This window comes from Ceratotherium simum, chromosome 25 (assembly GCF_057802395.1).
Source record: "Ceratotherium simum simum isolate JZ-2026a chromosome 25, ASM5780239v1, whole genome shotgun sequence".
NCBI classification, from domain to species: domain Eukaryota; kingdom Metazoa; phylum Chordata; class Mammalia; order Perissodactyla; family Rhinocerotidae; genus Ceratotherium; species Ceratotherium simum.
Window position 1 is genome coordinate 22,224,956 of NC_141924.1, and position 23,385 is coordinate 22,248,340.

General features: G+C 35.6%; 1 protein-coding gene across 1 annotated transcript in view; it reads right to left on the minus strand.

Annotated features, from left to right (window-relative positions):
* ANO4 (anoctamin 4) overlaps window positions 1–23,385 on the minus strand; it is a 210,199-nt gene that overhangs the window by 15,220 nt on the left and 171,594 nt on the right. The window contains exons 21-23 of the mRNA XM_087449050.1: window positions 10,513–10,665; window positions 9,389–9,536; window positions 3,105–3,224 (exon numbers count right to left, since the gene is read on the minus strand). Of these exons, the coding sequence (XP_087305176.1) occupies window positions 3,105–3,224; window positions 9,389–9,536; window positions 10,513–10,665 (421 nt within the window). The remainder of the gene's footprint in view (window positions 1–3,104; window positions 3,225–9,388; window positions 9,537–10,512; window positions 10,666–23,385) is intronic.

Below are 23,385 nucleotides of genomic sequence, written 5' to 3' on the forward strand. Positions count from 1 at the left end.
CCCCTGTGTTCAATGCAGCGTTATTCACAATAGCCAAGACTTGGAAGCAACCTAAGTGCCCATCAAGGGACGAATGGATAAAGAAGATGTGGTATATATACACAATGGAATACTACTCAGCCATAAGAAATGATGAAATCCAGCCATTTGTGACAACATGGATGGACACTGAGGGTATTATGCAAAGTGAAATAAGTCAGAGGGAGAAGGTCAAATACCGTATGATTTCCGTCGTTAAGTAGTAGATAATAACAACAATAAACAAACACATAGGGACAGAGATTGGATTGGTGGTTACCAGAGGGGAAGAGGGGAGGGAGGAGGGCGAAAGGGATAATTCGGCACATGTGTGTGGTGATGGATTGTAATTAGTATTTGGGTGGTGACCATGATGTAATCTATGTAGAAATAGAAGTATAATGATGTATACCTGAAATTTATACAATGTTATAAACCAATGTTACTGCAATAAACAGAAAAACAAAACAAAAAAAAATAAACTCTATGTAAATGGATTCATATTGTATGTGTTGTGCTATGATTACATCTTTAATTATGCAATTTATTTTTCAGTTCTCAATTCTGTCACATTTTCTATTTATCTGTTCTTGTGACAACACCACATTGATTAATTACTATAATTTTATACTATGTCTAACATAAGGTAAATCTCAACCTTCAAACGTGTCTTGACTATTCTTCATCCTGTGCATTTCCATATAACATTATTTTGGCCCTCAGGTGCTCAGAATTGGCCTAATCACAATTCTTAATTTTTATCACTAACCTTATTGGTCCATTCATGTTCTTCTTTTCTCTAATTTTGATGTTTATTCATTTAATACTTGAATAATATAGTGAACTCTCATAAACCCACCATGCAACCCATGAATTAAAACATTACCAGGAAATTCTATCTATCTCTGTGCTCCTCCCTCATCTCATCCCCTTGCTGTCCTTACCCTGAATTTCATTTTTATCATTAACATATATTTATGTATGTATATGTATTCTCATTTGCCTGAATATTATATTATTCAGTTTTGTTTTTGAACTTTATAGAAAGCCTTCTGAGGCTTGCTTTTTTTTCACTATCATGCTACTGAGTTTCATCCATGCTGTTGCATGTAGCTAATTTATTTCCACTGCTGTAAAATAGACCCTAGTTTATTGGGTCTATATCAACAATATATTATTGTCTTATGTGGTGTGTGTTTAGATTTATACTCAAAGGCTGGTCATTTCTCTGTTTTCTTTCAACTTCCCTAACCATGTGAGGTCTTGAAAAACAAAACTTAAGTCTACCCAGTTCAGCAAACGCCCTTTGGGTAAAAGTTGGTTGCAATGCTCTGCGTACTACTCTGGGTTCTGCCTTTATTTATTATTTAAAAAAATTTTTTTTTACAACTCAACAACAAAAAAACAACCTAATCAAAAAATGGGCAGAGGATATGAACAGACATTTTTACAAAGAAGATATGTGGATGGCCAACAGGCACATGAAAAATGTTCAAAATCACTAATAATCGGGGAAATGCAAATCAAAACTACAGTGAGATATCACCTTACACCTGTTAGAATGGCTATAATTACCAGGACAAAAAACAACAAATGTTGAAGAGGTTGTGGAGAAAAGGGAACCCTCATACACTGTTGGTGGCAATGCAAACTGGGACAGCCACTATGGAAAACAGTATGGAGATTTCTCAAAAAATTAAAAAGAGAAATACCATATGAGCCAGCTATTCCACTGCTGGGTATTTATCCAAAGAACTTGAAATCAACAATTCAAAGAGACTTATGCACCCCTATGTTCACTGCAGCATTATTCACAATAGCTAAGATGTGGAAACAACCCAAGTGCTCATCGACTGATGAATGGATAAAGAAGATATGGTATATATACACAATGGAATACTACTCAGCCAAAAAAAGACAAAATTGTCCCATTTGCAACAACATGGATGGAACTTGAGGGTATTATGTTAAGTGAGATAAGCCAGACAGAAAAAGACAAACACCGGAAGATAAACAAATACATGGACAAAGAGAACAGATTAATGGTTACCAGAGGGATAGAGGGTTGCGGAGTGGGCACAAGGGGCAAAGGGGCACATATATATGATGACTGACAATTAATAATATACAACTGAAATTTCACAATGTTATAAACTATTACGATGCCAAGTTTTGTTTGTGGTCACCATAGGCTTATGTATAACAATTTGTATTTATAACAGTCTATTTTAAGTTGATAACTTACGTTTAATCACATTCAAAAGCTCTACACTTTTACTCTCCCCTCCACGTTATGTTTTTGATGTCACAATTTACATCTTTTTGCCTTGTATATCCCTTAACTAATTATTGTAGTTATAATTATTTTTTACTACTTTTGTCTTTTAATCTTCCCTCTAGCTTTATAAGTGATTATTCTACTATGTTTTCTATATATTTATCTTTACCAGTGAGATTCATAGTTTCATATGTTTTCTTGTTACTAATTAGCACCCTTTCATTTCAGCTTACTTAATATATTTTGTAAGGCTGATCTAGTGGTGATGAAATCTTTTAGATTTTGCTTGTCTGGAAAACTCTCTCTCTTTCAATTATGAAGGACAACTTTGCCAGGTAGAGAATTCTTGGTTAGCAGCTGTTTTTCCCTTCAGCACTGTGAATATATTGTGCCACTCCCTCCTGGCCTACAAAGGTTGTGCCGAAAAAAAATCTGTTGATAGTCTTAAGGGGGTTCCCTTGCATGTGACAAGTTGTTTTTCTCTTGCTGCTTTTAATATTCTCTTAGTGTCTTTAACTTTTGACACTTTCATTATAATATCTTGGTGTGGGTCTCTTTGGGTTCCTCTTATTTGGAACTCTATGGGCTTCTTGGATTTAGATGTCTGGGTTCCAGCCCTAGAAATTCTGTTTTAATTGGTCTGGGTCACAGCCTGGTCAAGAGGAGATTTAAAATTTCTCCAGGGGATTTCAATGCATAATCAAGGTTGAGAACCACTGCTTTAAACCCACCAGTCAGAAAGGGCTGTCTGAGAAAAACCTCCCCATAGCAGAGCCAGCTCAGCTTAGGCTAAGAGTGTTATGCTCACCTGCAGTACTTCAGAGGAGTCCCTGAGAACTCACTGCCATCAGACTCAGGCTCAGATCGATTCTCAAAGTCAGAAATTCGAAACACAGACAAGCTAGCATTCACATAGCCAACCATGCACCTAAAAGAGAAAACAAATTCTATAATTAGAACTCTGATCACCTCTGCACCCAGTTCACTAAAGGCTTTACTTCCTAGAAGCTCCTGCAGTTGTAAGTACCTTTTGCTGGCTCCTTGTCATAAGTGCCCCAGTTAGGATACACTGGAAAACCCTGGGGATGTTGAGTCAGGAATAAGTAATTTCTTTTGTTCTAGTCCTTTTTGTGAAGAATCATTATATAGAACATCACTACCCCAATCAACGCTTCAGTGAACTAGTTGAAAGATAGCATTGCATGATCAGCATAAATGATAGGTAAGTCCCTGCTTCTTTCATTGACGATACACACACATGCATACATAAATACATTCTTTCATTAAGGAATATCTATACTTTTTCATAATGCCATGAACATGACTGGTGTGAATATGACTCCCTCTCCACACAGCCAACTCATATCCTATGCTACACTCATGCCAGACTATATTACCTGCATGTATCATAGGCTTTCATACCTCTGCTGAGGTTGTCTTTTCTGTTGGGATTCCCTACTCACTTCTTTACAAGTGGAAATAGTGCTCACCCTTCAATGGCCAACTGAATTGCCACCATTTCTGGGAAGACATCCTAATCCCCCCAGTAAGAAGACTCATTCCCTTCTTTCTGCAATGCTGCTACACTTACTTCACAATTGCCATACAGCTTGTGCTAGAGTTGGCTGCATATATGTATGCCTTCTCCTTTGGATTATAGTTTTTTTTTTTTTTTTTTTTTTTTTAGAGCAGAGCAGGTGTCATAGATATTTTAGATATTAGATATAGGACCTAGGACAGTCTCGTGCAGCATAGGAATCCTGTAAATATTGAATTCAATTGGAGGAAAACTGAAGTACCAGAGAGTCTATCACGGTCTTGAGAATGGACTAGGAATAAAACTATTGCCTGGATCCCCTAGGGATTATAAACTTCTTGAGGATGTGGCTTTCATTCTATACTGGGGGTCAGTAAATTACAATACTACAAACTTGGGCTTTGGGGTCAAATTGTAACTCTGCTGTTTTCTAGCCATGTAATCTTGGCAAATTATGTAACTTCTTTAAGCAACAAAAGTGCCCACCATGATAGGGATTAAACGAAATGATATATATAAAGCAAATGATATAGTGCTTAGCCTAGAGCAAGATCTTAATAAATGTGAGTGGCTATTATTAATTCATTTTATTTATTTCTTGCACCTAGCTGGAGATCAAGAAATAATTACTGACTGAATGAATAAATCATGGTCTTCAAACTCTCTTCATTAACATGTCTGTGTGATTATCTCAAGTTGCTGAATACCAAGCCAAAATGATGACACGAACATAGTTCTGAGAACACATAGGTTCTGTGTGTTGTCTTGCTCAAGACAAATCACTGGTTTCATCATGGCCTTAAAAAAAATGAACCAGGCAGAAGGACCCATTTGTCAAATCACTCATGGGTGAAACGAATGGTCAGCAGGTGTATAACATGCCTTACTCCAACTGGCAGCAGGCCTCCCCTATCACTGTTTGAAAAGGTAATTTGGAATGATGTCTCTCTCATCTATGAACTGCCTAGAACGTGACATGAAAATAATTAGTGCCTTGATGATTATTAGCTGTCACAGAGAGGGAGCTAGTTTTGTGAAATATAGTTTATGGCAGTCTTCTCAGTAGCTGAGCCATAGGAAAAGAAAGGTGCTCTGGAAACTGGGAAAAACAGGCCCAGTACTGAAATGGAATATTCATGACCCCTCCTACACTCTTCTGTCACAAAGCAGCCCTGAGCTGTATTGAGATTAAAGCTGCTGTCTAATGGCTGCTCTGTTCAAAAACTCACTTTAGATCTAAACTTGAATGAAATACCTGTCTCATGGACTGAACACCCTACCCTCAAAATAAGGAGGATATATCTTTGAACTATTTATTAAGCATATTCACATAATGTCAGTCATAAATCCAAGCTGAAAATGTGCCTTTAGTGGGTGTGTACACACTTCTGGTTATACCCTTCTGGGTACAAAGCATTACACATGGACCTAGTACATATATAGTTATCAGCTGTGTTAGTCTTCTTTCCATATTATTTCCATAATCAGGTAAAGAAGAAGGACCGCTAATACTGAGCTGTCTAGGCATTTCTCTAATTCTTTTCACTATGGTAGAATATTAGCTTGCCAACATCAAATAGATGAGATGGTCATCAATGCAGGGAAATGAAATTTCCCATGCTTTGCTGTATTAAGTTCAGCCAATGGCATCCATGTGTCAACTCAATGAACTACTGATACAGTAGGAAGGCCATGGGCAGCAGCAGATCCCATATCTATCACTAAGTTTGCTGGCGGGACATCTATATACTCTCACTGTGACACATCACCAGCTCCAAGAGAGACAGAGGAAAGACGAGGCTACACTGATGATCAGGGAGAAGAGAGAGGTATGGAGAAAAAGTATCAGACAGAGAAAGGGTTGCCTGTGAATATAAAATAATGAAGTCTATTTTCTTAAGGGGCTGGTAGATTACCTCTGAAGGCATTTCTAAGAAAGGAGATTCAGAACATGTCTTATGTAAGGGTAGCATTGTTTGAATTAGGATGCATACCTCTTCCAAGTAACTTACGAGAAGACCACATTCATTTAAATGTGAGAATTCTGGTTTTAAACCCATTCATTACTTATTGTTTTCAATCCTTTACTACGGGGAAAAGGATGAACTAGTCATCATTATAATTGGTTTCAAGAGAAAAAACAGAATCAGAAGTTGACTTTTGAGTTTGTAGATTCCAGATCCAACTCACTGCGGAGTGTCTTTGAATTCTGCTACTAAATTTGCTTTTGAGGTTTTAGACATTGTGATACAAGTAGCATGGGGATAAGACTCAAAGAGTGAAAAAGCTAGGGGAAATTAGATCAAGTTTGTGCATTTAAAGTCAAACATGCTTTATAGACAATAAATGACATTTATTTATAGATAATAAATTAGGCTGATGAAGACAGAAGAAAGTGGACTTCTGACTTTTTGCAATAAAAATGTCAGACTTTATGAAAAAGAAAGATTAGACCTCTGTACGGTAAGTTTTATCTTTTTAAATACAACTTTGCAACTGGTTATTGTGTTGATCTATTTAATTGATTTATAGTTTGTATAAACGTTATTTATAGTTCATTAAGTAAGATATATGTGGTTGATTCTGTGAAAATTTGAGCATTGTGTCCTTGATCAAGTCTCTAATTCCATATAATATCACTATTTTTACAGAAAAATCAGCTTTTATTTCTATCACTAAATCAGGTATATACCTCACAATAATTCGAAGGCCTGCATATATCCTTAAAGAATGTTCCAAAACTGTAGTCCATGTTTATCTGATAACAAAATAATTAGTTTATTGCATTCAGTGGGGGAAGAAATCAAGTGGTTATTTGTGCTGTCTGGAAAAAATTTTAGTTTGTTGATTGAAATTTTAACTCTGATTGACAGAACAATTTTATAGGATACATCTTCAGCTTTACTTCATAATTTCTGTCTCCTGATGTCTGCCCAGAGGTGATCTGAGTTCTCTAAACTCTTTTCTAAAGGGCTCTTGAAAAGATACCCTGAAAGAGGAAGTGGCTTCATTTTGCAAACAATGAGCAATCTGATCATGAGCATTGTTCCAGGAATCAACCCAGGCAGGCTGTAGCTGAAAAGAACGAGTGTCTTAAGAGGAAAAGTGAAAACTTTTGAAAAATTCTCCTGTACCTATTGTGGAGAACATCACCTCAAAGCACAGCATTCCTTTGAGGTACAGACCTGGCTGAAAAATGAGAATGTCTTCCCCACTATGCCACTGAAGACTCGTTTGCTGAGCATCCATGAGAGCAGAGAGACTGTAATTGGAATGCACAGCCAGGAACAACTAAAACATTCTGTCATAGGGACAAGGGGCATGTAAACTGAATGACCTTAGACGTATGTGTGAAATTCTCATCCAACGAGAAGCCAGGGAAAGCTAAAAGAATGGTAAGAAGGAGGCATGGAGGTAGCCTGAAGTTTTGGAGAAAGGTGATTGGTTTGGTTGGAGTACTTTTGATTTAAGGGTCAATTTAAATTGAAATATGGCATTTCTACAGCTGAATTAAATCATAGTAAGTGGGATTTGAACTATGACTGCACATACTACTCCAAAAGCCTATGACATTCTAAAATTTAACAATGCTGCTCCTCTATGAGTTCAGTCATTTCTAAACTGGAAAAAGAAACAAACCTGAAAAGGACAATAGAGTAGCTGGTGGGCAGAAAATAAGATTTATGAAGACACATACAAAATATAACTATTTAAAAACAAGAAAAATGACCAATGTATTAGAAGATAAAAAGTAGATCTACACATATCGAAAGTGGCAGAAGGCTTTTAAATCAAAGAGAAAGCTTATGTATATAAAAGCCCTAGAAAGCCCAATAAAACTGAATTAAGGAGGCTATTAGATAAATTTTAATCACCACAAACATTGCCTTAAATCTATTAGGCTGTCAAAATTCTAAAGCTTTGATTCACTATCAACTGCGCATAAATTTTTCCACTTTATTTTTTGGTTCCTCTCAAACCAAGATAGGCTTCACCACATTTGGAGTCGGGAAAGACCTGAAATAACCACTGGGACTTAAATCCCAGGGAGTTTCACTGTTAGATGAGCTAGAGGGCCACTTATTGGCCTTGGCCCTGAGGGCTGTGAGGTTCAGGGTGGAGAGAACCATATAAATCTAGGCTTTACCTTCGTGTAGGTTCCAACAGTTACTCTGCCTTGTGATTCTGGATTTAACTTCTCTTAATCTCTTTCCGCTAAAGTAAGGGTAATAACGCATGTCCCACTGCCAGGGTTGTTTTGAGAATCAAATGCAAAACATATGCGAAAGTGGTTTGAATAAAAGTAAGCTTTTTTAGGTTAAGTCAGCAGAGAATGTTGACAACAGTTACAATTAGACAGAAATGCATGGGTAGTGCAACATAAATCTTTAAATCTCTCTTAAAATTGGATGGTATGATCACTTAAAGTTGCTATATAATTAGTATTTAATGGCCACATGGTTATTATAGTAAAGAACTTTATAGAAGCTTCTTCAAATAGCTGCATTGTGAGATGTATCGCATTTGATCATCCATGTCCATCCATAGAGCATTTATGTAGGATTAATAATGAAATTGGACCTAGGCCAGGTGTGCATGAATTTAGCTGACTTGATTTGGTGGCACTTTACTCCTTGGGGCTAATTGAACTATAATTGCTATAGAGGATGAATTAGTTTGGCTCAGACCAACCAGGAGGCAGGGCTGCTTGTGTGAGTAGTCAGCGGCCCATGTGGGATGATTTCTGGGGCATTGAAAAGACCCTATGACCTCAAATTACATCCCATTCTGACCCACAGACATCTAAATCTCACAATCAGAACTTGATTATTTTGACTTTAGTCAAACAGGTATTTTTCTCCCATTAAAGTTATTAAGACTTCTTGTTTCTTTTCCAAGGGTATAGAAATGAAAGCTGGGGGACAAGTTATAATTTTGCCTAGGTTTTATGTTACCAGCAATACCCAGAAAGCCCTGGCTTTGGGAATCATTGATGTGATGCCGTAGAATTGAGCTCCCAGGGTCCACCCAATTTGCCTGGGGTAATATAGACAGTGGTCAGGTCAATAGCCAGGAAAGAATCATTTAGTTACTTATTCCACAAGTATTTATTGAGTACCTACTGTGTACTCATAGATTTGCAGAGTCTACATATAATGACACAAGGGGAATCAGATTCTAATTGTCCTTTTACAAACTCATAAAAACAGCATAACTATATACTACATCATGTACCACATTTTTGTCTGTACAAATTAGCATACCACACATTTCTGAATTCATTATGGGCAGGGGTCGGGGTGGGAAAAATGATTAATTGCTGCTCTCACATTGGGTTCCACCTAAAACTTGTCTGATCTGTATGACCTCCCTCCCTTCAGTAGATCGGGATGTGTTTTCTTTGGCTGAAAGTGTTATTATATCATAATTCTACCTCCCCCATCACAGGCCTTCTGGTCCTGGGTTACTTCAATGCAGAGGCTTCTGTCTGAGTGTCCAACATCACACAATGGATAGGAAATGGACATTTCATGACAGTTTTATGGACAACTTACTTTTGCCCAGCTTCTCCCTGGCCTGCACAAGGTCCATACTTGTAAGCATACACCAAGCGAGGGATAAAGTCAGACGTTATCGCTATGACAAATGCATTTGTAATAACAGACAGAATTCCGATGCCTTCAAGAATTCCATACCAAATTCCTATTCAAAGAGAAGTGTTATATTAGTTCTAGACACAACAGCAGAGATAATAGGTATGAAAACAACTGGGGTAACTAATTTTCAATAGTCCTTTCCACGGGTCCTTTCGTCTTCCCAAATACTGACATTTGCAACCAGAAGTAAGAATTAGTACTTGCAAACACCTTGGCATTGAAGGAATTTCTGTGGAAGTGCCAATGCTCATGACTTAATGACTCAGTCAGGATCAGACGTAAGTCAGAGTTCTGGTCAACGATAAGGCACCAAAACACCATCTGATAAGATCAGTACTCACAATGTCAAGCCGCCACCAGACTGGGAGCTCCTGAGAGGTGCTGACTTCTTTTGGGCCCAGTCCCTGACACAGTGACCCAGGGTAGGTACTCATTGAATGTGTGTGTGTTTCATACGGAGGTTAAAAGACCACTATGAGCCAAGTACATCCACACACACTAGCTGAGAGCCTGCCTGCTCTGTACTAAGCACCGAATGCAGAAATGAATAAAATACAGTCTCTGATCTCAGGCAGCTCTCAAAAGGCTGCACCTGATTCAACTCAGCATCTCTAGTCAAAGGCCAAAGGCCATCTCCACCTTTAGAAAAACTGGATCATGTTTCGTGTGACTCAGGCAAATATTTAGGAAAGGGCAAAACAAAGTTAAGCAAATGGAAGATCTACTTTAAAAAGGAAATAAGTGATAATAAATCAAATTTTTAGATTCCGAAGTCTTAAGATGGAAATAACCAAATTGAGAATCTATTGAAGCACAAATTCTCTAGCACTGGAAATTATAAATTTCCAAATAGTCAGCTTTACTTCTTGTCTACTATTATTAAAGCTAACATAATTATTCTTTTGCAAGACTCAGTTGAGTCATCTTACATGGAAACTATAAGTAAAAATCTAAAGTTGGTGGCTATTTTTATCCACCAGATGGTTAATATCTTTTAAAAAACATACCCAAATCCAACTTACCTATGTCTTTGGCCCTTGAAGCTAAAGGTCGCCTCCATTGTGTGACAAACTTGTAAGCATCAAGTCGAATTTCAATTATGTTATTCAGTAAGGCCAGAAGTGGTGCTAGGGGAAAAGCTGCCACAAAGATAGTTGTAAATCCAAACTGAAGAACTAGAGAAGAAAACAGGAAAAAGAACAAAGAGTACTGGTGTTCCATGACTATTTTCAAAAGGATAATAATCTGAATGTATCATTGACTTAACCCATATTTTTCTCAATACAGAAGCACAGGGAAGATCTTTTCTAGAAAAACGGCCAGGACACTGGAAAAAGAGGCACTCCTTGGGCCTGGAAGCAATGGCATCCTAGGAGCCATGATCATACCTAGGGTCCAGATCTTGTTTTCCAAATACTATTCTCTAATAAAAAGAACCAGGGCTCCTTGGAGAAATATTTGATTCCAGAGCTATTGTAGGGAAAATACAAGATGAGCCTGGAATATCTTGTGATGCCACAAAGTTAGGAAGCGCTTAAAAAATGATAGGGACACATAAGTAAGACACAGAACAAACTTGAAGGAGCTCCCAATGGCCCAAGATGGAACAATTTGTACAACAAAATAATCATAATACTGGACTACAACCCAAAGACTAAGTATCAAGGTCCATACTGATATAAATATACACTGACTAAATAAATGGGGAGAAAGGACAGCTCTTCCTTTTTGTAGAATTCTAATTAATAAATGTGGAAAGAATGATGAAAATAGAAAACTACCATTAGTCAAACATTACAGTAGTAATTGTTGCAGGTAAGAACCATCAAAGAATGCTAAAATTAGGAGGTGGAATTATATTTAAAAAATAGGATATTTGTATATTCTCCAAGTATCTCCCTATATGATAATAATTACAAAAGGAAAGATAGTATCTTTACAGTCGAGAAACCTGGTAGACATCTCTTTAACCAAGTGATCAAAGTTAATATCACCAGTGATAAGACATATTGATATCACATACCCCTAATATGATGCACTGAGGAAGGTACATCACCATTTCTATAGTATTCCTGCCAAAAATGCATAACAGCCTAATCATGAGAAAACATTAGAAAAACCCAAATTGAAGGACCTTCTATAGACTGTAGACTGTTACTATAGTCTACAGTATACAGACTATCTAGTAACTATAGACTATATAGTAACTCTATAATAACTATAGACTGTTACTCTTCAAATGTGTCATAATCATAAAAAATAAAGACAGAACTGCCACAGATTGGAAGAAACTAAGGAGACACAACATCTCAATCCAATGCTGGATCCAGGATGGAGCATAACGAGAAAAAAATGGAAAAACGCAATATTCAAATAAAGCCTGTGATTAGTTAATAGTATTTTATTAATGTTAATTTTCTGGTTTCAATAAATATGTAAGATGTTAACATTAGGGGAAACAAGGTGAAGAGTATATGGGAACTCTGTACTATTTTTGCAACTTCGCAAAAATAAAAAATTAAGAAAAAAGACAGTCTCTCATGCAAAACAACCAGATGGCATAGTTGAAAATAAAAAAATACAATTTATTAGACTCCAAAAAAGTACTTGGCTGAAGGAATGACTATAAAATGTCTTCTGTTTCTACTTTTTAAACTTTATTTTAGAAAGTAACAACAACAAAACAATGACTTAACACTTATACACCATTTTCTATGTAACAGGCACTGTTCTAATTACTTCACATATAATAACTCATTTAATTTTCAGATCAACCCTATTATGTGGGTACTATTATTATTCTTATCTTACAGATGAGGAAACTGAGGCACAAAGAGGTCAAATAACTTGCCCAAGACACGTAAGACATGCAGAATTGCTAAGAAGCAATTCTAACTTGGGTGATGTGGTTGGTTCCAGAGCCCCGAAGAGTCCATTTACCTCATCTATGTGGCACTGCCACCTCCAGGGTGTCTCCTGTATTTGGTCACATTCATACTCAGTGCCTGTGCTGGGTGGCTCTTCACCCACCAATAGACATAGGCATTCCTCTTGTTTTTCTCTTGGTTTTTATTTCTCCTAACTTCCCTCTTTCCTCGGGTAAGTCCATCCACTCTTATGACTTCATTATCATCTCTCTGATGAGGATTCTCAATTCTCTATCTCTATCTCTTATCAGGGAATTTCCAGTTCTCTGCTGTTATGCTGCAGAAGCAGCATCCTCCAAACCATCTCTCAGCCTCATCTTTAAACCTTTTCCTCCTTTCATGTCCTTCCTCCCCTCAGAGTTGTCTGGCATAAAAACGAGGTCTCAGCTAGCTCAGCCTTCAGAAACATGAGCCTCCAAGTCTCAACAATTAATAATCCTTCAAAAATGTCTCTCATCCCTCCCCCCTCTCCATTGTCCCTATTGGAGTTCAGACTGATTTTCTAACTGGCTTTTCTGCCTCAGACTTTTGCCTTCCTCCCCTAACACACTGCTGTATTAGTTAAAGCCCATCACTCATCATCTCCCTTCTCAAAATGTTTCAGTAGGTTCTCATCGCCTAGAGACTAAATCCCAAACTTTTCACTGTGCCATTCAAGGATCTTCCAAGCCTCATGTCCAAACATACCCCAGGCTCCAGACAGGTGTCCCAAACAGTCCTCTACTCTGGCCATACTGGGCTTCTGGTTTTATGGAGTCACGTCATGTACTTAGTGTTTCCGTTCATACTCTGGTGAAATTCTATTCTTACTTCAAGGGTAAGCTCAAATGTGCTCTCTTCTGGAGCCTTCCATAATTGTAATAAACTACTGCTTCCTTTGTAGCTCCCACAACTCTGCTTACCATCATAAAACTTATTTTGTCTTGATTTTATGGCTCTTTGCCTATATAGTATCAGGTCTTACATTTAAGTCTTTGATCCATTTTCAGTTAATTTGAGTGAGTGGTGTAAGACAGGGGTCAAATTTCATTGCTCTGCATGTGTTTATTCAGGTTTCCAACACCATTTGTTGAAGAAAAAGCATTTAGGTGTTCTTGGCTCCCTTGTTGAATATTAGTTGACTGTATAATTGGTGGCTTAATTCTGGGCTCTCTATTCTGCTCTGTTGGTCTGTGTGTCTAATTGTATGCTAGTACTTTTATGTTTTTATTACTACAGCTTCGTAATATAGTTTGAAATCAGGAAGTGTGCTATCTCAAGCTTTGTTTGTTTTCCTCAGGATTGCTTTGGCTATTTGGGGTCTTTTGTGGTTCCATACAAATTTTAGGATTTCTTTCTGTGAAGAATGCCATTGATATTTTGATGGGGATTGCATTGAATCTATAAATGGCTTTGGATAGTATGGCCATTTTAACAATATTAATTCTTCCAATCCACAAACACAGGATGTCTTTCCATTTGTTTTTGTCTTTTATTTCATTCAGCAAAGCCTTGTAGTTTTTGTTGTACAGATCTTTCACTTCCTTGGTTAAATTTATTCCTAGGTATTTTATTGTTTTTGATGCTATTGTGAATGGGATTTCTTTATTTCTTCTTCAGATGTTTCATTATTAGGGTATAGAAATGCAACTTATTTCTGTATGTTGATTTTATATCCTGCAACTTTACTGAAATCATTGATTAGCTCCAAAATTTTTTTGGTTGAGTCTTTGGGATTTTCTATAAACAAAATCATGTCAGCTGCAAATAGTGACAATTTTACTTCTTCTTTTCCAATTTGGATAGCTTTTATTTCTTTGTCTGGCCTAATTGCTCTAGCTAGGACTTCAGTACTGTATTGAATAAAAGTGGTGAGAGTGGGCATTCTTGTCTTATTCCTGATCCTAGAGGAGAAGCTTTCAATTTTTCTCCATTAAGTATCATGTTAGCTGTGGGTTTGTCGCATATGGCGTTTACTATATTGAGGCATGTTCCTTCTATACCTAATCTGTTGAGGGTTTTTATCATGAAAGGAGGCTGTATTTTATCAAATGCTTTTTCTGCATCTATTGAGATAATCATATGATTTTTATCTTTAATTCTATTAATGTGAGGTATTACATTTATTGTTTTGTGTATGTTGAACCAGCCTTGCATCTCAGGGATAAATCTCACTTGGTCATGGTGTATAATCATTTTAATGTGTTCTTGAATTTGGTTTGCTAATATTTTGTTGAAATTTTTGCATCTATATTCATCACGGATATTGGTCTATAGTTTTCATTTCTTGTAGTGTCCTCATCTGGTTTTTGTATCAGGGTAACGCTGGCCTCATAGAATAAGTATGGAAGTGTTCCGTCCTCTTCAATTTTTTGGAAGAGTTTGAGAAGGACTGGTATTAATTCTTCTTTAAATGTTTAATAGAATTCACCATATGGTCCTGGGGTTTTCTATGTTGAGAAGTTTTAGATTACTAATGTAATCTCTTTACTTGTTATTGGTCTGTTCAGATTTTCTATTTCTTCCTGATTCAGACTTGGTAGGTTGTGTGTTTCTAGAAATTTATCCATTTCTTCTAGATTATCTAATTTGCTGTCATGTAATTGTTCCTAGTAGTCTCTTATGATTCTACATATTTCTGTAGTATCAGTTGTAATGTCTCCCCCTTCATTTCTAATTTTATTTAAGTCTTTTCTTTTTTCTTAGTCTAAAGGTTTGTGAAGCTAAAGGTTTGCCAACTTTGTTTATCTTTTCAAAAAACCAGCTCTTAGTTTCATCTATCTTGTCTATTGTTTTTCTGATCTCTATTTCATTTATCTCTGCTCTGATCTTTATTATTTCCTTCCTTCTGGTAACTTTGGATTTAATTTGTTATTTTTTTCTAGTTCCTTGATCTGTAAAGTTAGGTTGTTTATTTTAGATCTTTCTTATTTCTTAATATATGCATTTACTGCTATAAACTTTCTTCTCAGAACTGCTTTTGCTACATCCCATAAGTTTTGGTATGATGTATTTCCATTTTAATTTGTTCTGAGATAATTTTTATTTCCCTTTTGGTTTCTTCTTTGACACACATTGGTTGTCCAGAAGTGTTTTATTTAGTTTCCACATATTTGTAGATTTTACAGATTTCCTCTTGTTGTAGATTTCTAGTTTCATACCACTGTGGTCAGAATAGTAGTTGGTATGATTTCAATCTTCTTAAATTTGCTAATATTTGTTTTGTGTCCTATCATATGATCTATCCTGGATAATGTTCTGTGTGCACTTGAGAAGAAATGTGTATGCTGCTGCTATTAGACAGAATGTTCTATATCTGTCTGTTAAGTCCATTTGGTCTAAAGTATGGTTCAATTTCAACATTTTCTTGTTGATTTTCTGTCTGGATGCTCTATCCATTGCTGACAGTAGGGTATTGAAGTTTCCCACTATTATTGTATTGCCTATTTCTCCCTTCAGATCTGTTAGTATTTGGTTATTATATTTAGGTGCTCTGACGTTGAGTGCATATATATTTATGATTGTTATATCTTCTTGATGTATTGACCCTTTTATCATTACATAATGATCTTCTTGGTCTCTTGTTACCATTTTTGCCTTGAAGTCTATTTTGTGTGATATAAGTATGGCTACTCCCACTTTGTTTTGATTTCCACTTGCATGGAATATCTTCTTCCATCCCTTCACTTTCAGCCTACGTGTATCTTTAGATCTGAAATGAGTCTCCTGTAGGAAGCATATAGTTGGGTCTTGTTTTTTTATCCATCTAGCCACTCTGTGCCTTTGATTGGTGAATTCAATCACTTATATTTAGAGTGATTATTGATATGTAAGGACTTACTACTGCCATCTTATTGTTTGCCTTCTGGTTGTTTTGTATCTATACTGTTTCTTTTTCCCTCTGTTTCTGCCTACCTCTGTAAATTGGTAGCTTTCCATGGTGATATGCTCAGTCACCTTTTTTTTTTTCTTTCATGAATCCACTCTAGACTTTTTCTTTGTGGTTACCATGAGGCTTACATAAAACATCTCGTAGATAAAACAGTCCATTTTACACTGATAGCAACTTATCTCCAAATTTGCCTATAAAGGCTCCACTCTTTTACTCCTCTCCTTTTATATTTTTGATGTCACAATTTACCTCTTTTTATGTTGTGAACTTGTTAACAAATTATAGTAGCTATAGTTATTTTTAGTGCTCTTTTCGTTTAACCTGTATACTATAGTTAAGTGGTTAATATACCATTCTAATATAGAGTTACAGTTTTCTAATTCTGACTGTTTATTTTCACCTTTACCAGAGTTTTGTGTACTTTCGTATGTTTTTGTGCCACTGATTAGCGTCTTTTCCTTTCAACTTGAAGAACTCCTTCCAGCATTTCTTGCAGATCAAGTCTAGTGGTGGTGAACTCCCTTAGCTTTTGTTTGTCTGGGAAAGCCTTCATATCTGAAGGATAACTGCTGGATAAGGTATTCTTGGCTGGAAGTTTTTATCTTTCAACACTTTGAATATGTCATTCCACTCTATCCCAACCTGTAGAGTTTCTTCTGAGAAACCCACTGATAGCCTAATGGGGTTTCTTTGTAGGTTACTTGCTTTTTTTCCCCTACCTGCCTTTAAGATACTTTCTTTATAATTAATTTTTGTCAGTTTCATTATAACGTGTCTTGGAGAAGGTCTTTTGGCATTGAGATGATAGGGTGTTCTATTAGCTTTGTGAACTTGAATGTCCAATTCCTTTCCCAGATTTGGGAAGTTCTCAGCTATTATTTCTTTAAATAAACTCTCTGCCACCTTCTCTCTTCTCTTTCTGGTACCAATTATTCTTATATTTGCCTTTCATTGAATCTGAGAGCTCTTGTAGGGTTTCTTCACTTTTAAAAAAATCTAAGTTCTCTATCCTCTTCTAACAGAATTATTTCTATATTTCTATTTTCCAAGTCATTTATTCTTTCCTCCATCTGGTCTTCCCTGTTACCTATGCTCTCTATTACATTCTTCATCTCATTTATTGAATTCTTCAGCTCCAGAATTTCTGTTTAGATCATTTTTAAAATTTCAATCTCTTTGGAGAACAAAACTCCTTCTGTTCATTAATTTTATTTATGAGTTCATTGAATTGCTTTGCTGAGTTTTCTTGTAGCTCATTGAATTTCTTCATAACAGCTATTTTGAATTCTTTATCAGCTAGACAACAATATCCGTGCCTTTGAGTTTGGTTGCTGAATTATCATTTTCTTTTTGTGACACCATATTTCCTTGATTTTTCCTAGTGTTTAATGATATGCACCTCTGCTTTTGCATTTGAAATAGAAAACACCTTCCTTAGTTATGAATTTGTTTACTTTGTTTCATACAATTCAACAGGCTATATGCCTAGTAATTTTTATTATATGCCAGACATGTAGAGGCTCTAGATTAAGGGTCAGCAAACTACAGCCTGGAGGCCAAATCTGGCCAGCTACCTGTTTTGTTTCTTTTTTTTTTTTAACCACCTGTGAGCTAAGAATGGTTTTTATATTTTAAATGATTATATTTTAAATAGTTGTATAAGTATATAATAGCCTCACTCTTTCCTGTTAGTCCCCAAAACCTAAATTATTTACTATTTAGTAAATTATTTACTATCTAGCCCATTAAGAGCAAGTTTGTTGATCTCTGCTCGCCGTGATGTTCTTTTCCACCAGAAAGGGTTCCTCATGCTCCTGTTAGGCAGATACGGAAGGAGATGATCACTTGAATTGGGTCAGAGATTAAGCTGGGCTGGTATTCAGATGCAGTTTTTGTAAAGCTTGGTCCACCTCTGGTTTGTTCTTGTTCCTTTGTTGTGATTGAGAACCTGGTGGGTCTTTATGTCCTCAGCCCTGAAAGACTACAAGAGACTCAGTTCTGCCCTTTGGAAGGTTTTAACATTAGCTCCTTAGCTTCTTGCCCATCACATCTTCAAAATATTGCATTATTAGAGATAAAGAATGACTTTACATAAAGATAAAAGGTAAATTTAACAGTAAGATAGAATAATCTTAAATTGTCTGCACATAATAACATAGCTTCAAAATATGTAAAGGAAAGTTAACAGAATTAAAAGGAGAATAAGATAAATCCACAATCATACTTGGGAATTTTAATGCCCTCTTCTTAGTAACTAGTAGATAACATAGACAAAGTTTAATAAGGACACAGAGGATTTGAACAACACAATTAAACAACCTTGCCTAATTGACGTATGCAGAACATTATACTAAGCAATTGCAGAACACATTTGAGACACTTATCAAAATAGACAATATGCAGGAGTACAAAGCAAATCTCAACATATATCAAAGGACTGAAATAACAGAGAGAATATCCTCCAACCACAGTGGAATTAAATTAGAAATCAATGATAGAGGGATAACTAGAAAATCCACAGATGTTTTGATATTAAGCAACACATTCCTAGAAAAACACACAGGTCAAAAATAAATTACAATGGAAATTGGAATATGTCTTAATAATGAAAATATAACACGTCAAAACTTACAGGATGCAGTTAAAGCAGTGTTCATAGAGAAAATTATAGCTCTAAATGCCTATATTAGAAAAGAAGAAAAGCTGAAAATTAGTCCTTTAAGCTTCCTTCTCAAGATGTTGGAAAAGAGAAAATTAAGCCCAAAGAACATACAAGGAAGGAAATAAGGATAAGAGTAGCAATGAATGAAATAGAAGGCAAATGTATAGTAGAGAAAAAAATCAACAAAACCCCAAGATGGTTTTTTCAAAAGATTAATAAATCTCTAACCAGAGTGTTAAAAAAAGAGAGAGAAAAACACAAACTATGAAATTATAAATGAAAAAGAAGACATCACTGCAGATCTTATATACATTAAAGGTTAATAAGAGTATAAACAATTTTATTCCACTAAATTTGAAAATTTAGATGAAATGGATAAATTTCTTGAAAAATACAACTAAAAAAAAACTATCACAATGGATACTAGAAGAAATAGAAATCTAAATAGTCCTATATCCATTAAATAAATTAAATCTATAATTAAAAACCTTCCCATGAAGACAATTCCAGGTCCAGCTAACTTCACTGGTGAAGTCTTCGAAATACATGAGGAAGAAATAATAGTAGCCTTACACAAACTGTTTAAGAGAATAGGAAAAAAAAAAGGAAAATTATCCAAATCATTTTAAAAGGCTATCAAACAATGATACTAAAATCTGAAAGAAACATTACAAGAAAAACTACAGTATGATATGTTTCATGAACTTATATACAAGTATCATAAACAAAATCTTAGCAAATTGAATTTGGCAAGTCAAGAAAAAAAATGCATCATGACCAAGTGGATATTTTTTCCAGGTTTTGCTAAGTTGGTATCACAACTTAACAACCAAAAAATGCAATCAATGGACTTCATCACATTAATAGAATAAAGAAGGAGCCCATATCAACATTTAAATAGATTTAGAAAAATGATTTGATATAATTTAATAATGACAACAATAATAACTCTCAGCAACCTAGGGATATAAGGAAACTTCTTTAACCTGTTAAAGGTATGTGTATGGCAGAGCTGGAGGAGAAATGAATAGGCAGAGCACAGAGGATTTTTAGGGCAGTGAAAATACTCTGTATGATATTATAATGATGGATATATGTCATTGTACATTTGTCCAAGCCCATAGAATGTACAGCACCAAGAGTGAAACCCTAAACCATGGACTTTGGGTGACTATGATGTGTTAATGTAGGTTCATCCTTGGTAAAAAATGTACCATTCTGGTGAGTGATGTTGATAACGGGGAGGCTATGCATGTGTGGGGGCAAAAGGCATATAGGAAATCTCTGTACCTTCCTCTCGATTTTGTGGTAAACTGAAAACAAGACTAAAACAACTGAGAAAAGAAAATCCCAATAGAAAAGTGAGCAAAGTGTATTAACAAGCAATTCATGGAAGAGAAAACATAAATGGCCAATAAATATATGTACAGACAACCAAAATAAAACAATGAGATATCACCAAAAAATAAAAAAAGGGGGGGGGGGGACGTACAAAAAAATACAGCTACCATCACACTTAATGGTAACATGTTGAACATTTATACTCTCAGGTAAGGAACAACGATGTCCAATATCATCGGTTTTATTCAGCATTATATGGAAGGTCTTAGTGAAATTAGGTAAGAACAACAAAAAAGGTATAATGATTAGAAAGGAAAACGTAAAATTATCATTATTTGTAGGTGACGATATGTATATAGAAAATCTCAAAAAATATAGAAATAATTATAATTGGTATTAGCAGTCTGTGTGATAAAGGGTCAATATACAAAATCTATTATATTTCTATACACTGGCAACAAAACATCAGAAAGTAATACTATAAAACAACATCATCTGCAATTGAACTAAAATTCACAAAGTGTATAGGAATAAATATAACCCAAGTTGTACAAAACCTGTACACTAAAATCTATAAAAAATTGCTGAGAAAAATGTAAAAAGGAATAAACACAGAGATATACCATATTCATAGATGAGAAAAAAATCTCAATTCTCCCCATATTTATCTAGGGGTTCAATTCAATTCCAAGGAATATCTCAGTGAGATTTTTGTTGAAATTAGAAATCTGATTCTAAAAGTTATGTAGAACCAATTTTGAAGAAGAACAAAGTTGAAACTTCAGTTCATTTAAAAACACCACTAAGAAAGTGAGAAGTCAAGCCACCAACCAGGAAAGGATATTTGATTTGCAACATACATACCTGACAAAGGACTCATATCCAGAACATGTAAATAACTTCTATAAATCACTGAGAAAAAGAAACTATCCAAGTGACCATAAGCATATAAAAAGGTCCTTAGCCTCATTGGTTGTCACGCAATTTCAAATTAAAACTATGATGAGATACTGCTCCAGACCAACTGGAATGGCTAAAATTTTAAAAAGACTGCCACTAACAAGTTTTAGTGAGTATGTGGAATAACTGAAGCTCTTAGACTGCTAGTTGGAGTGTAAAGTGGTACAACCCAGTTTTAAAAACTATTTGCAAGTGTCTGCTGAAGACGAACAAATGCATACCTTATGGCCTAGTAACTCCACTCCAACGTAAGTTCCCTTCAGAAATATGTACATGTTAACCAAAACACATGTACAAAAATGTTCATAGCTGTAGTATTTGTAAGAACCCAAATTTAGAAATGATCCAGTGTCTATCACCAGTAGAATGGATGGCTAGAAAATCTGCAAACTCACAAAATAGTTCATCCACCGGCACAATGATGCCTGCATTTCCATAAGTAAATTTGCCCTTCTTCGTCTCAAGCTTGACAGAGGCTTTGATTCCTATTTAAATGCATCTATCTAGCACATTAATCCTTAGCGGTGCTCAGATGTACATTTCACGGTACAGGAGAGAGTTGAGGGATTGGCCACAGTGGGGTTTTTCCTGTGTGCTGTGGGGGGCAGGGGAGAAGTTTGGGGAGTATCTGTGAATGGAAATGCAAAAAAAACCAAAAATGACTAAAGGAAAGATGGGAGTGGTTATCAGAGACAAACTCTGCCTGTTTCATAATTTTGCTTCAGGTACACATTCTAGGAATACTATACAGCAATCAGAATTAATTTCTGCTACCTGAAACAACATGCAAGCATCTTTTAAACATGATATGGAATGAAAAAAGTCATTTACAAAAGACTATGTATTGCGCAATTCCATTTATATGAAGATCAAAAAAAGGCAAAATTAATTTATGGCGTTAGAAGTCAGGAAAGTAGTTAGGGAGGGTGTTATGGCTGGGAGATGGGACAAAGGAGCCTTCTTTGATACTGATAATATTCAATTTCTTGATCTAGCTCACAGGATGGCAGACATTTTCTGTAAAGACCCAGATAGTAATTATTTTAGGCTTTTTGGGCCATACAGTCTCTGTCACAACTAATCAACTCTGCTGTTGTAGTGCAAAAGCAACTGTAGATAATATGTTAACAAACAGGTGTTGCTATGTACCAATAAAACTTGACTCACAAAAACAGGCAATGGACTGCATTTCACCTATGGGCTGTAGTTTGCCAAGCCCTCACCTACATAAATTGGTTACATTTGAGTGTGAGTTCATGAAAATTCATTGATTTGTACATTTATGATTTATATACTTTTCTTACTATATATTACACTTCAATGAATAAAATTTTAAAAATATAACAAAGCAGAGAAGTCACCAAGAAAATAACAAAATGACAAGAACAGAAGCAAGCAGGATTCACTAGTCTGCTTGCGAGGCCTCTGAGATTTGTTTCTTGTTGCAAAGATACTGCATTATTTGGAGCAGTACCAATTCTAGCCACATAAAAACTTTTCAAGCACTCAATATACCAGCATCATTGTTTATTTCCTTCTTTATGGGAGAAGAGTCCATTAAGAGACCTCAAAGTGGTTAGTTCTCTTAATGAATTCACTTTATTAAGTTTTATTATTAATGCCCAACTTGATTTCTTCTCCAAGTTATATCATTCTGCCATTCTATAACCGAAACTCTAAAAACATCAGTAGATACTTAGGACGTAAGCAATCTAAGAAGCATTAAGCATCAATTCTACTACTCTTTTAATTTTCAGTTTTGCCTAGAAAGAACTGCTTCTTTCAGAAGTAATGCATCTTGCCCATCCCTACTCCCACTTTTATCCCAATGTTACAAAGCTTAAACATAATTAAAAAAGAAAACAAACCTATACACTTAATTTATCTGGGATTTTTTTAGCTTTTCTCCCCTGGAAGATAAGAACAGAATCATAGTAATAATGATATAGATAATATGTGCCAAGTGCATACTACGAGCCAGGCATTGTTCTAAGCCCTTCCCATGCGTTAACTCATTTTATCCACATAAACACCTCCTAAAGTAGTTACTCTTATTATTAGCCCCACTTTAGAGACGAGGAAATTGAGACAAAGAGAGATTAAGTAATTGCCCAAGGTTTCTTAGTTAATAAGT